The 16,141-nt window shown below is 33.8% G+C and overlaps 1 protein-coding gene across 3 annotated transcripts; it reads right to left on the bottom strand.

Annotated features, from left to right (window-relative positions):
- Positions 1-6,152: 6,152 nt before the first annotated feature.
- On the bottom strand, positions 6,153-14,880 carry LOC142611200 (uncharacterized). 3 transcript variants are annotated; one of them, XM_075783245.1, is made up of 16 exons: positions 14,759-14,880; positions 14,539-14,588; positions 13,742-14,166; positions 13,471-13,564; positions 11,985-12,171; positions 11,632-11,890; positions 11,053-11,268; positions 10,883-10,969; positions 10,659-10,793; positions 9,539-9,652; positions 8,982-9,229; positions 8,768-8,848; positions 8,226-8,457; positions 7,223-7,321; positions 6,946-7,131; positions 6,153-6,737 (listed from the first exon to the last, which is right to left on the bottom strand). In XM_075783245.1, exons 3-16 carry the CDS (start codon positions 14,078-14,080, stop codon positions 6,639-6,641), a joined length of 2,376 nt encoding a protein of 791 aa, XP_075639360.1. In that variant the 5' UTR covers positions 14,081-14,166; positions 14,539-14,588; positions 14,759-14,880; the 3' UTR covers positions 6,153-6,638. The 3 variants fall into 3 exon arrangements, with proteins under 3 accessions (XP_075639360.1, XP_075639359.1, XP_075639361.1); XM_075783244.1 differs by lacking the exon at positions 14,759-14,880 and having other exon boundaries at positions 14,539-14,677; XM_075783246.1 differs by lacking the exons at positions 14,539-14,588; positions 14,759-14,880 and having other exon boundaries at positions 13,742-13,929; positions 14,042-14,168.
- Positions 14,881-16,141: the final 1,261 nt, after the last annotated feature.

The following is a 16,141-nucleotide window of genomic DNA, read 5'->3' as shown; positions in this document are numbered from 1 at the left end:
CAATTTTGTAAACTTTGCAGGATGAACACGTAAGAGAAGCTATTGATGTCTATGGTTGCATTTTTCACTATTTTTCTTGAAATACCTTCTTGTTGCAGCATGGTTGTAATGCTTCAATGGGTGGATGTTCATTGATTTTTTAATTTATTTTTAGATGATGTATTTTTTTCCTGATAATCTCTCTCATTTTTACACCATGCTGGATGTGACATTGGTTTTATAAAGAACTTGTTTGAGAGTACTCTGGTGGAGGAATGTCAATGACTATCAATTGTTCACTTATAGTATGACATTGCTCAGTCTTTGTTTTCCTTGATGGAGTTTGCAAATTCCCGTACACCAAATTTGACTCTTAATTATCTATTCTAGTTATAGTTTTCAACTGTGAGGTGAGGGTTATTAGTTGGTATTGGAATTAATGCTGGCTAAGTTTAATATTTCATGCGTTTACAACTCTGGCTTCCCCATCTTTAGAAGGGTTCAAAATTGATTTCAATGTTTTGTGATAAATGGAGTATGATTGTGCCCTGTACTGTTTGAAATCAATTTGGATAGAAGTAGGTCTTTGTGTAGAGGCTCAGGTTGTTGATGTCAAAGCTGTCTTGTCTACAGCTTTGACAAATCATCACAGTGAGCATTGAGCAGGCTTTCACTAATGTTCTATTGAAGATTTTTCAGTCCTACACGAGCTTAAAATTTTTGTTGAAAAATGTAAGGAAGCTTTTTATTAACAAACATAATTAACTGCTATATTTCATTCTTATTTTTGTGTTTTGCCCTGTTTGATGATCAATTTTGGTTTATGTATTAATTCTTAAAGTTCTAGCACAATGAAAAACCAATTGGATGCATTTAGTATCTACCAATTGGATGCATTTAATATCTATTACATATGGTGTGTTTGTGTATATATATATTTAGGACATGTTGATTGTTGAACTGTAGTTCACCATATGCCAATTATATGACTCTCATCAATAGCAGGCTTCTAGTCCCAAGATTGTTTAATATTTCTTTTTTCAACAACATAGTGGTTTCACATTTCTTGGATAAATGTTTCTTGGTTGCTGCATTAAGAAATGAGGATGGTTGGAGCTAGTTTTCTAAAAATCAACAAAAGGAGTTTGGTGTTTTTTTTTCATAGGAGGGTCTATTCATAGAGATTGAAGTTGCTAGAATTAAAGCTGCCCAGTAGCATTTTGTGTAAAACAATTGTATTCTAGGACTATATAAAGCCAATTAGCAGGCTATTACTACTTACTAGTTCTGTAGTGAGGATTGAATTTCCCCCTATCTGAAGAGCTAGAAGTGTTGCTAAAGATGTGAAGGTCTTTGCTATCACCAAAAATGGGCGTTCTCTCCCCTTTCAAGGACTCCAATTCTTCCAGCTATTGAACTCGCAAAATATTCTATTCTTTGATATACGTCATCAATATTCTATAGTAGTAGCCGATTCTCAAGTTTGTTGTTTCCTAGTTATGTTCTCGTTCTATTTTTGTTTCCTTTTGTGTTTGATATGTTACCTTGGCAAAGGAATGGACACAAGTGTGAACTAAATATTTAAATAAAGTGGATTTTAGTTAGCTCAATGTTGAATTAGAGATCTGGGTTCAACTCCCTACCTACACCAAAAATTGATAAAGAGTTATCATTAAGAACGGACGCTATAGATAGAAACTCTCTCAAATATTTAAATAAAATAACATTCCATAACCAATGGATTTTAAATAATAATTATAATAAGAATATTAAATATAAAAGGTCTAATTAAAATTATTGTCTTATGCCTCAAATTGTATTGTATTATACATTGTTTGTATGTATCATCCATTTCACGTTTAAAATGTGGACATTAATAAGAAATGTAAATAATGCATGATATTATATATGTCACATGTATGGGGTGTAAATCAACAAATGTGATAAACAATTAACAGGCACATCGACATTAGTCATGGACTACAAATAACTTTTTCTCTATTTAATGACTTTAATTTTTGGGCAAGATTTAGGAACGGTATTTAGATGTTCCTTAGATTCCCCTTTTAAGATTCTACCATGTGAATTTTTTCTCAGAAGATGGAAGTATATTTTTTTAGTTAAGTAGTCATATGGTTAAATTTTAAGAGAAAAACTTAAGAAACAGTATCTAAAATACTGTACCTAAATTCTGTCCCATTCATTTACTAGTTTAGTTTGGGGTGTTGGTTTGTTTTGGATGGTGACTAGAAAAGACATGAGGTGAGTCTTTATTTAATGTTTTCGGGGATGGACTAAGGGCGAAGGCCCGGCTTGAACTATGGTTGGGGCTATTTTTTGATTGGTTGAAGGGTCCATTGGCCTAGCCTAGCTGAAACTTTAAAGGGAGTTTTGTAACTTTTGTTGTTGTAATTATGTACTCGTCACGTTGACACTATATTTATAATAGTCATTAATTATAAAGATATTTCAATGTGAAAATAAAGAATTTTGTTGGCTTTAACCATATATATATATATAAGAGTTTTTTTGGAAAGTTAAAAATTTTAAATCTTGAGATAGGTGGTAACTTTTTTTTATTTTTTATTTTTCTAAAAAAAAAAATTTTAATTTTAAATTTGAGTATTTTCAAGTGAAACTATAATAATAGACGAAATATTCTTTAAGACAGTGAATCAAACAAATAATCTGTACATAGGATTTTAGCTAGATTAACTGGTAAAGTCTCTGATAATGGAATAAAATATATGAGATTCAATCTCCGCCTATACTAAAAACATATTGGTGTCTTGGTCAATGATAATGAGTTTAATCATCAGAAATGGACGCCATTTATTGAAATTCTATTTAAAAAAGAAACCAACTTGTATAGCATTTACATAATGTATTGCATCATTGACACCATGTAAGTGCTCAAAATAAATATGCAAGATAATTACTTTAGCCCTCAAAACTATAACTTACCAAAAAGAGTAAAAGAAAATAAAGACTCAGTGATTACGCACATCTCATTCTCATCAAATTAATTAGCCTATTTGTTGTAGAAAACTCAAAAATAGCAAAGAAATTAATAAGACATAAAAGCTAAAGTTGTCTTATCACTTATGTCTTCTGAAATTTGCAAGAAGAAAAGAACCCCTCACCTCAATAGATTGAAACATTTGGAACCCCAACGTTAAAGGTTTTTCTTTTCTTGGGTTCTAAGTAACAAAACAATCTAAACATTCCCAATTACAAAATTTCCTTCTTTTTCCTTTCCTTTCCCAAATTTTTAAAGCAACCCAAGCATACTTGTACCTTAACAATAACATATGGAGCTCATCCTTACCTCCTCTAACACCCATTAGAAGAATAGATGGCCAAAACCTATGGCCACATGGGTATCCTACCCGACCCGACTCAAAAATGTCAAGTATGAACAAAGTGAATTGGGTCAATATTTTGCCCAAACCCGAATTTTTTGTGATGGGTTTGGGTATTTGCCCAAATCCAATTCATATTTTTTTTAGAAAAACATATTAGTTTCAGGCTTTTGACCTTTCCCTTTCTAAGTAAATAAATTATTGCATCATAGTACCCTATGCATGTTATGATCACTCCAAAAAAAAATCCCTATTTTAGTTGGACGGCATACTCATTTTATTTTTGATTAGCCAATCAACTATTGCTACATAGGGAAGTTGGACGAAAGCACTCCATGAAAACCTATATCATAAAGTATACATAACATATACTGGGATTATGAGATTGAGATTCCATGCTTAGAACGGTCAACTTCAATTTTAAGGAATTATTTGAGATCACCTAGGTCTTTAACGTGGAATTGAACATGGAGAAATTTATTGAGTGTATCAATAGGTAGTAAATCATTTCTTGCAATGAATAGTGAAAGAATTTATGGCATTTCGAGTGAATAAGGAATAATCAACCTTGAATTGTTAGAACCTTAAGCTCATAGAGGTAGCAACATACTACTTTCGACAAAGACTTGGAGGTAGCAACATAATACTTTCTTACGTTTCAAGAGGGAAGTGTAACTTTGTTGCTTTTTGTTGATTAGTTGAAGGATTTTTGTGGGTATGGAATTCCTATGAACTAGGGTTTTGGTTTTGAGGATTCAAGATTGTTTGGGATTATTTTAGGTGAGTAAGAAAGGCTTTTTTAAGCTTAAATTTTTGGAAAGAGAGTAGCGTTTAAAAAAAATGGGAGTGCATATTGATAATTGCAGCCACGTTTCTCTACATTTTTCTCAGTGTGCTAGTTGATGCATTTTATATTGTGTATCCCCCTCTATTTATAGAAGTGAGAGCTCAAATTATTCTAGTTTAATCAGAGATCTTCATTTTCAAGCATATATAGTTTTTATTTATCCCCAAGTTAATAGGATAAAAGTGCATAGCTGGGAGATCAAATCAAATTGTTAGTGTACAAACTTCTACTTGTTACATTTGACCCTTTAAGGTTTTGATTATAATCAAATTGTTAGAATTCCATCTAAACTCAATGATTTTTCACATGTAAGGCATTTGATCCCTTATTGAATCAATTTTAATGGGCCAAAATGTAGTAATATAAAACCACAAGAGAATTGTTATGTTTTAGCTTTAGGTTGGCAAACTATGAGCATAAGTGTCTTGTATTGTGCTTTAAAAGTCCTTATGTATAGTCAAGATTATTGCCCAGGTTTTGGAATTCATTGTGCAAGTTTTAGGTCTTCAACGGCTTTCGATAGTTGTTCGATCACTCAAAAAAGCCAATTTTCGATGCTCAAGCCTAAGTTGGATTGATCAAATTGCGAGATTCAAAAATGTGTTTTCAACTCATTCAACCCATCAAGTGCTTCAGGTTTCATATGTACAAGCCAAAGGTATATAAGAAAACCCTAATACATGTGAGAAAGACTTTTAGAGCTCTACTGATTGTGAATTTGAAGCTATTGTACCTCTTGCTCTTAAACACTTCTACCAGTGATCAAAGTGAAGCATATTTAGAACCGATGATGTTGAAGTTGCTACAAATCTAGTTTACTCAAGTGTTGGACCATAATTTTCAAGTGGGTACTTGAAGTCGAGAGTAGGAGATTAATGTGCAACATCTCCATAACCAATGAAGTCTGTGGACTTGGGGCTGCATTGGGTAACGTTAGTAAGTTTTACTAAGAAAAATGTTTTTCTGTTTGTAAAACTTTTATTCAGTTAGTGATTTTTTTTCGCCTTAGGATTGGTAGGCTAAACCCCGCAGTGGTTTTTAACCTAAGGACCATACATAAGGACAAGGGCAATAATCTTGATTATACATAAGGACTTTCAAAGCACAATACAAGACACTTTTGATCACAGTTTGCCAACCTAAAGCTAAAACATAACAATTCTCTTATGGTTTTATATTACTACATTTTGGCCTCTTAAATTTGGATTAAAATTGAATCAATAAGGGGATCAAACGCCTCATAGTTTTCCTAAGTTACCATATTGTCGTGTTATGTATTTTCTGCCGCACTTACTGTTTGAACAATTTGCATTTATCATTGACCTTTTATAATGGATTAATTAAACACTTGGACTTAAAACTAGGTTAACAGGGGTCTAAAAACCAACAAGGGTAAATTGTAATTGCCCTATTAGGAAATTGAGGTGTAAATTTGTCCGTAAAATGATAAATTTGTTAATTTGGATGGAATTCTAATGATCTCTTTATTAATTTATTTATTCCTAATATGATAATTTATGACTTAATTTGTGATAATGGCAAACCACATAATAAATTGTAATTTTCCTCATATTTTATGCAAAATGATAAGTTCAAGAGTGATCTTTTAAATTGAGAAAAGCTTATGAGAGGCAACAAAATAAATCTGCTTTTAATGCATGCCATTTGCTCTTTGATGGAATGATCCAATCATAGAATTGCTAACTAAGTCTATAATCTTATAAGGATTTGAGCATATGGCAAAACTTAGGTAAAATTTCTTAAGTCTCAAGTCTTAAGTTCCCAATTATATTCAACCATATATTTTGCTGACAAAATGCAGCACAACCATATGGCTCGTTGGTTTATTGGTCAACACACTTCCTTGTGTATAATTACAACTTCTTAGGTGACATGATTTTAATGAGAAGCTTAAGGTACAACATTCAGGAATTGTACTTAAACATTGCCATTGAACAAATATAGAAGAGGGAATGGGAATATAAGATAGAAAAAATAATAATAATTTGCTGGTAACACCATAAACATCACAATTCACATATCATCCTTTAGCTTTCAGTACACCACTTCATAATTTTGCTTCCTTTAATGCTAACATAAACTAGAAAAAAAAAAAAAAATTAATGACTATTCTTACTCTTTCCTAACTACAATGAGCTGGAACAAGATGTCGAAATATATCTCAAATGTATGCTTTATTTTGGAAAGGGAAAAAAGAATCTGTATGTGCCCCCATTGTTTAGAAAATTGGCTTTAGATTGGCATATGAAACAGAGAACTTAGCTTTCAGGTGGTGTCTAATTGTGCAATACTATCTGTTCAAGCCTTGAGTGCTTATTCTGAACACACAAAAAATCAGGCAAGATCATGTTTTCTTATTCTTTTCTTTTTTCTTTTTTTACCTTACAAGCTCTTCAGCTGTAGCAATCTCTTAAATTGACCAAAGCTCTTCAATTGGTTCCTATCAAACATTCTCTAGGTAACCCAAACTCTTTCTCTAGATGTATATGTCGCCTCCAAGGGTCATTATGTAACTTGTAATGCAAAACCTTGTAAAGACAAGAATAAAAGGTCAGTCGGTTCAGATACAGACATGCAAACATACATAAATGCACATATAAATGAAATTTCAGTTTGCATTTAAGAGTTATCTGCTCAACAAGTAATCTGGCATTGTTTCTAAATTCAATTTCGTGTTTCTAAATGTCCAAAATCACGTAAAAATGATCTTTGTATTTGTAATTGGAAGAAGCATACCTGTACAAATGTGGCAAAAACATCATCCTCAATTAATTGTAACAACTCAACTGCCCAATCCTCAACGTGACCAAAAGCAGTTTTTTGCCTGTCAGCTTCAAGCATCATAGAATCACGATACAAGAACCTCTGCCAGATTTTCTGAACATTTGCAAGCTTGTATTCTATTTCTGTCTCATTGAATCCCTAGAAGAAGCAAAAGGACACCGAGCAGTCAACTTTCAGTTACAATATTTGTTAATCCTAAGTTCATATCAAATTATCAAAAAGAAATTACCCGGAGAATCTTCATCAAATCTGGAATTTCATCTTCACGTATCCGAACAGCAAAGCTTTCATAGTTGAGCACATTCTCATATGGCAGGAAAATCCCATCCTAACACCCCCCCCCCCCCCAAAAAAAAAAAAAAAAAAACCAAAACAAAACAAAACAAAAGGTGAAAATCTATTTCACTAAGGCCGACTGCCCCCATATTATAAAATTTTGTTTGATCTTTCAAGAATTTCTTACTATAAAGTTCTTGTGTGAGTGTGTGTTGGGCGTATTCAAACAAATAGGAAAACCATGATGTGAAATTTGAGTAATGCAAGACAGTCTCACAGCAGTAGTTTCACCAGACTTGGATTGGGATAGAAACCAACACCCAAGTAATATTTTGGGGCAGATAAGCAACTAACAAAAATACTAAAGGACTGTGCCTAACCTCTCCCAAATTTCTGGCATTCACTCATTACTACAGTAATGCAGTAGACAAGACTGGCCTATTTAAAATCACTAAACTAAATCCAATTAGGTCCAAGGCTGTTAGTTAGTTCTGTTTGAAGAGCTTCATTGCACAGGAAAATTGTCACACTAATCACTATACCATTTGCTCCTCACCCAGCGTGCACCTCAAGGTTGCAATACAGTAGTGGCTGACTTGTGGCTTCATATTAAGCCACATCTGAGCTTTAGAAATTTTTGATGTGCAAGGCTACCATAAACAAGCATGCACTGTGCCAAATAAACTCTAAAGCCATAATCAGCTACACAGGGCTTATGCCTTTTTGACACACAATGACACATTTGCCCTTCAAATTAGGATCACCTAGAGCAATCTCATAATATGACAGGAAGCCAGTAGTCACTGTCAAACCAGATTTCTTGGGCAGTAATCTATAAGCTGGTTCCCTAGAGCTGCAAGCTGGCAAGCCGCTTGCAGTCAATGATAAAGTGTTAGATGTTTAGATGTTTGATGGCTACCAAGTTGGCAGAGAAACAAGATGCAGGCTCATACTACCTGAATGACCACAGGAATGCACCCTTGCAGAATACTGTCTTCCATACGTCCACTCCAACCATCTCCAGGAAATACGCCACAGAAAACAGAACTGGCTAAAGCCTCATGATAATTTTCAGAACGGAGTGGTGTCACAATCACATCTTCCGCATGCTGTTTCCCAAGCTTCCCTTCCTTGTTAGGGCTTGATCCATACTCCTCTGCTATTTTCTGTCTGATTCCCATACTATACCTGCATAAATATCACCAGACTTTTATTATATCTTTGAAAATTATCAATTTATTTTATCCTGTTTGAAGAACCAGAAACTCAACCAGCTGAAGCTACCACCATCTAGACCACACAATGCCAGCTTATTAAATATAAAGCAGAAAGTGTAGATTTAAGTTCTTCAAAATGTATAACTTAATGTGTTTAAAGGGGAAAAAGAAATAGCAAAAATAAAATTGGCCAATTTTGACACTCCAGACAGATTTCCACATGTCATTTGAAACCAACTGGACCATTTGAAATTTCCAGAATAGCACTTCAGTCAACTTACGAATCTTCTGGCCTTCCATTTGGGTAAGCTGGCCCTAGATTTCCGTTGAAGTAGAACAGTGCCTTTCGCTTCTCTCGTGGCCTGAAAATGAATCATTGAAAGTGACATTTTTCACTTGCATGTAAGGAAATTTTGAAACAGGTCTGCATTATGTAACCAAGCCAAAAAAATTAAGAAGAAAAAGATGATTCAATGCTTTCAATGAAATGTATACCTAGCCCAAAGTTTTGAGCTTAATGCAACAACATCGGGACGTTTCCAAGCAGGGAGCACAAGATCTTTATCAGGGTCAAAGCATGGGTGGTTGCCTCTTCTACTGGAAGGAATGCTGTCCCAGTTGTCAGCCCAATAGGCTGTTGTTGAATGGTTATGCTTTGAATTTGTGTTACCCCAGTGAACCAACATCATGCTATTCCATATCTCCTTAGGGGCATAGCAAGCACCTTCATCCCATGAGAAAAACTGCCTTCAGATATAAGGTGAAATCATTAGCATACACACTGTTTAATACTTGATCACAAGCAAAAGATTAATAATAATAATAACAATAATAATAATAATAATAATAATAATAATAATAACTCTCTTCTTCTATTTTCTTTCACTGGTAATACTAAATTACTAATATATGGGTTTCCATTTTTTTTTTCATAAGTTACACGTGGCCCCAATGAGTTTTGAACCCACGACCTTATCTCCCATTCTTATGGGAGAAGAAAGTATAGTTTGAGCTAGAGCTCAATGGCATTGTTTGAAGAATACACAACATACCCAAATATGGTCTCTTCCTGATGAACGATTCCAGTAAGGATGCTGCTCAACAATGTGATCATAAGCTAGCTTATAAAATTCCAGAGTGAGAGAACTCCTCAAGCCTCTATGTTCCTGAAAAATTCAGCAAATATTCACTTAACAATGGAATCACACATACAACTGAACAAAAGCCAAAGATAAAACACCAAATGTAAAATATTGCGCACACATGGCCACAGACACCTTACCTATAAGGTCCTAAAAGGTAAAAATAAGGTTGAATAGAATTCCTAAGAAAAGGCTCAAAAATATTGAGCTATAATCACACTAGTATTTGTAGGTGTTTTTTATGTGCGCTCTTGTTATAATTTTTTGTCTCCTATTACCATTTCTTTGCCTTGGAAGAGCATTTAGTGTGTAAAGGCACCTAAAAGGATGTCTTTCTTTTTATGGACAACAGCTTGAGGTAGGATTCTTACCATTGATAATCTTGTTAAAAGGGGATTGCCCCTAGTTAATTGGTGTTGCTTGTGTCACTATGATGGGGAAGCTGTGGCTCCATTGTATGTTTGCTAATGCTTTGGGGAGTGAAGTTTTTCTAATATTGGGATCAGTGGGTGATGCCAAAGACAGTCGCTTCTCTACTATTTGCATGTATGAATTAGTTGGGAAACAATTTTCAAATATTTAAAATATGGTACTGGCCTGTCTAATGTGGTAATTTGGCAGGAGTGCAATACCTGTACTTTTGAAGATATTGAGAGACCCTTAGATCATTTGAAGTCTTTGCTAGTTGGTACTTTGTTTGAGTGGTCTTGAATTTGGGGCTGTATGCGATGTATTTCCATTTCTGATTTCCTAGAATCTATTAGTACTTCCTTTTGATTTGATGTAATTGTTTCAAGAATAGGGTGTTCATCATCATGAATATGATGTACTTTTTACTCAATAATATTTCTATTACCTATAAAGAAAAAATAAAAAAAGGAAGGGATTGGCAATGTCAATAACTCACAGATGTTCGTATCAAAAGGTCTGCTAAAGCACCACATACATGCACAAACACAGATATGTACACACACACAGATCAAAAGAGGGAATCTAAGTCACATGTGTGAAACAGCTGCAGAAAGTGTACCTGCATGCTTAGGTGAGGAGCATCATCAGCACGAGTTATTATGCATGAATCAAGGACAGGAACAAAGAAAAAATCTGCTTCTTCACCGTTCAATGTTCGATATGGACTAGCTAAGATACTTTCATAGAGTGCCATCTGCAAACAAGTAGCATCACATGACAACAAATTCTAGGCAATTTTTAATGTTATAAGTTGATTAGAGTCAATCTCGGTTCAAGTGATACCTGAGCACCATAGAGCTGATCTGTCCACAATGTTGCATTCTTGTCATCATATATTCTGTTTACACACTCAAATTTAAAATGGCGGCCCTACAACACCCGACCAATTAAGAAATTTAAACAAAGAAATATTGTTGGCATCGATCAAGAAATCAAAAATTGCTCATCTTCACCTCAAGAAGAAGGCTGTTGAACCCTGGGGGCAAGTCATAAACATATATCAGGGGTCTTCTCTTTTTCACCATAGCATTGAGATTGGTGACTTTCCCTGTGAGGTGTGCATTATCAGGAACATTAACCTGAGCTGGTCGAAGCCATTGAGGCCACTCTCTTACAGATGATTTAACAGATGGAATACTGCAATCTATTCCGTACCAGCCATTGTCACACTGAAGTATAGACTAGATTTAGTTTAGGCAGTAGACAGATAAACTAGAGAAAGAAAAGCAGAAGGCGACAAAGGTTAAAAATGAGTTAAATTGAATATTAGAAATCTCTGGGTCATAAACAATGAAGTCAAATTACATTTGAAGGAAAATTGAGTTATGGGACATTTCACTGTGCATATTATGTATCTTAATTGCGTATAATCTATTAATATGTCATGAATAACTCCTGACCAACTTATGCTATCTCCACTCTCTACTTCAGCCTATAGATACAAAAAGATTGTTGACAATGTTTCATTTCCCTCTAAAGCATATATCAGAAACCAAAGATTGATGAATTATATAAAAAAGCAAAAACATTACCTGACAGGATCCACCACGGCAATGTCCATGACCAGAGCATTGATTAATGCAAGTACATAGCACAGGCGTTTCACAGAAACGCCCCCAGGTACAATCGTATTTGCAGTCACATTCCTCTTTGAATTTCACCTTGGAAGCATATGCTTCAGCTGGGTCAACATTACACCATCCTGGTTTGCTACCATTGGTTGTAAAGATATTATCCAGGTCATCTTTTGTCCAATCACTCAGTTTTGGTGCACCAGGTTCAGAAGGCAAGCTGCAACAGATGTTAAGGAGTTGCATTTCAATACTTTGCAACTAAGGTTATTTGCTAATAAAATAGCCTTTCATAGGAATTAGACTAGACTTACTTAAATTGAAATCCACACGCCTCTGCCACTGGACGATTTGGGTATTTTGTGCCTTCTCCACAGAAGCACATTGCTCTTGTTGTGTCACAATAAGCAGGACAAATTGAGACAACCCATCGCCCATATGGTTGTTCTGGTGATTGTGGAAGGTTGCAACCCAACTGCAGTCTTTCAGAGCATCCTTCTCCTGTTGCAGCAGCAGACATTTTGTATAAAGTAACAATATAATTTGTCAGATGGAAACATTAATTTTGATTCTGGGTTGTGCAATACTGAAGCACATTTTCTATTTAAAACAACTGACCAGGAGTTTTTTTTTTCTCCTCTGTTGGGGCATGAGAGAGGTGACAACACTTTTAGAATATTAAGAATGAGGAAGTTTTATCCAACTGGAATAGAAATGTATGCACGGGAATTATTTTTTTGAGTACAAAAAACGGATTAAATTTTGTCATTGAAGATGCAAACATAGACTAGACCAAAGGAGAGGAAAAAAGAAGAAAGAGGGAGATAGTTGCAATTGAAAGACAAATCCCACAAAGATTTGTAACTATTCTTTATTAGTAATGCTATTTGAAATATTTCTTCTAAGTGATTTGGTGAGATTAAAAAAATTGGTGCTAAATAACAATGATGATTGACTACAATCGAACGCTACATTCCTTAAAAGATTAAATGTAAAATAAGGGGAAAACACCGTGATAGCTGCCAAGTGAAAAAAATGAAACCTCCAAAATTCTAAAACATACAAAGAAAAAGTTGTTAAAAAATATCACAAGTTAAATACCATCATACTAATATGTTTATTAACAAAAAAATAAAATTCTGGAGACACCAAAAGATAAGGTCTAGAAAAGATTGGAATGTGTGATCTTTCATCATGGAGATCGACTTTGACAATGTCCTAGAACAATAATTGGCTAAAAGGCTGGTATTAATAACATCTAGTATTTGTCTAATGCCAAAACCTCACTCTTTAGTCATTCAGATTTATATGAACCAAAGAGAGAACTCCTAGTCTTTATGCATTATTAGGTTCTCATATTCGATCACTAAGAAGCTACAAAATATTACAGAGACAAATGAATTAGCTATTCAATTCATACAAGTATAAATTATTCAAGTGTAACATTTTTGAAGAGAAATCTAATCTATCTATAAATTTTGTTGTTGCTTCAACCAGGACACTTTAACTAATCATTGTATTTTATAAATGCCAATAAGCTCTAGCTCAAATGCCATCTTCTCTACTAGTAAGAGCAAGGTGGAGGGCAAGGTTTGGGGTTCAAGACCTGCAATATACATTTGTAAATTACCAGTAAAAAATATTGTATTTTTAAAATTATATCACAAAAGTCCACCAAAATCATAATTTCTGACCATAAAGATAATAAATTGGAATAGCAACCTTTTCTATTTGCTGTTTCTTGCTCACTTCATAATCAAATCAATTATATGAAACATGGAAAGATAAAATGATACTGACCAGTATATCCATGAAAGCACTGACATTGTCCTAATTCATGATTACAAACGCCTTGACCACTACAGTCGTTTTTGCAGTTACTGCCACCTATCATCTGCCAACAGAATAATTAGTTATAGAGAGACATATGCTTCCAAAGTGTAAGTGAAGTTGTTGACAGCCTTAACCCAATAAATCCTTAAGTGGCTACACACACACACACACACACCAAGTACAAATGTGTATTACAGTAAGGGAAGTCAACTCTATCAGCAAAATCATTACTCATCACCTCAAGAATGCTGACTTCCTTAGCAACCGAATCACAACCAGAAAGCCACCTCCCAATCTCAGCCTTCCATGGCGCACTGTGATAGACAACCTCATTGTGCAAGCCAGCTGGAAACCGATGATCTAAATCAGCAGCTGGCTGTAGATCTTCCCTAACATCATTGGTTGGCGCCTGAGATGATCCGTTAACTGGGACACAAGAGCTCTGAGCTTGACTAAAGTAATCCAAAGAAGGCGCAAAAGGAAACAAGAATAGATGAATTACTGAAACCAATGCCAAAATTGAAGCAATTGTTGCTACCAAAGTCCATGAGCAGTTCAATTTCTGAATAGATAACATATCTCAAAAGTATTTCTTCTGTGATAAACCCGGAATTATCTGTGAGAAGTTTACATAAACAAGCCCTTCTTCTTCACTCTCAGGCTCTATATAACCACCAAAAAAAAAAAAAACTAATCAGCCCTATGCCAAACACAAATGTAATATAAAATATGTAGGCACACACACAAACCCAATTAGAGAAGCATTAAATAATTGATGATTTATATCAACCCCATTAATCTCTAACTGGTATGTAAGTTTCATGACACTAAACAGAGAATAACACCAAATAAAACAGTGGCAAATTCCAAAGAATAAACAAAACCCCATACATTAAAATCATGGAATGACGAAAACCCACCTCACCAAATCATAAAACAGGTTGATAATTCATGATAATAGAACCGAACGAACCAACAAAAAAAAAAAATGCAAGAGAGTGAGTGAAAGTAATTGGGTCAGAGAGCATTGACTACCTTGCTATCAGATCTGAGAGAAAAATTAGAATCCCCCGAAAGTGAAGGAGCTGAACTTTGAAACAGGGAAAACAATTGAATGTCAATGATATTAATAGTATATGGCCAAATGCATAAGAGCCTACCCTGAGTTTCCACGAAAACCCAGATTATAAAGTTAAAAAAAAACAAAAAACAAAAGACAAGGCTTAATGATTTAAAATTGAGGATAATGTATTACGGTACTATATAGAGAAGACGAGGAGAAGGTCAATCCTTAAGTACAATTTTTCATGTAAAGCCGCCAAGGCTTTGGCAGACAAAAAGTTTGAACCGAACCGACTGGTGCGACTGCGAAGCGCAAGTGCAACATTAACCATTTTTCGGTTTCCACTTTTCTGTTAAAATGACCGTTGTTACCCTTCTTGCAATAATAACATTAAAAAGACAGATTTACCACCTACGTTATTAATTATTGGAGGCTTTACTGTACATCCTCGTAACGTATCAGTTATCACCTATTTTATATAAGGGTCCAGTTAATGTGTGTCCTAAGGCACATGTTAAACTATATATTTTTGAAAATATTTTTTTGAGATTTGAAAATATTAGTAATATTTTTTTAATTCTTGAGAAATTTTTTTTCAAAAATAAAAATTATTGTGTGTCCTTAGAGCACACATTAGCAAAATCCTTCATATATTAATTATATTTATATGTGTGTATACTTATGGACGTTGCACATTTGGAATTTATCATTTATGATAGCCAATATTATTTTGGTAAACAAAAATGGGAGTTATTAAATTTATTCGCTATTCTTTTTTTATAAATAGAAAATCTAATAATTATGGTAGTTATAAGTAAGTAATTATGACATTTATTAATAGTTTTTATTTATTTATTTAAGTTATGGAAAGAATTTAATGATGTGTTTAAATATAGAATATATAATTCATCTTTGCATATATTATGGTAGTTATTAATAAGCAATTATGACATTTATTAATAGTTTTTTTTTTTTCAGTCATGGAAAGAATTTAATTGAGTTTTTAAATATAGAGTGTGTGTGTGTGTGTCTATATATATATATATATATATATATATATGGGTAAACAACGTTTTTTATCCCTATTCTATATATCATATCTCAATTTGATCCCTAACATTTCGATTGTGTCAATTTGGTCTCTAACCTTTTGTCAATTTGGTCCCTAACTTTTCAGTACTGTGTCAATTTAGTCACTGTCATTATCTTTTAAATGAAAATTGATGACATATCTAATGGTCAAAATAAAAAACTAGATTCTATTGATGTGAGAATAAACTAAAATTTTATTTTAGCTGTTTGTCATGTCAGCAATTTTCATCCAAGATATAACAGACTGGACTAAATTGACATGATATTGAAAGGTTAGAGACCAAATTAACACAATTAAAGGTTACCAAATTGAAATATAGTGTAAAGAATAGAGACCAAATATGTAGTTTACCCTGCATATATAAGAATAATGATATGTAAAATTTTAGAGGCATTAGTGTATATCATCATTACATGTCACCCGCTTCATATATTAAATGTACTCTTATATTATCAAAAAAAAAAATGTAGACACATATATTG

Source organism: Castanea sativa, chromosome 9 (assembly GCF_040712315.1).
Source record: "Castanea sativa cultivar Marrone di Chiusa Pesio chromosome 9, ASM4071231v1".
In the NCBI taxonomy this organism is placed as follows: Eukaryota; Viridiplantae; Streptophyta; class Magnoliopsida; order Fagales; family Fagaceae; genus Castanea; species Castanea sativa.
Note: the sequence above shows the minus strand (reverse complement) of the source record. Positions and strands in the feature narration are given on the sequence as shown.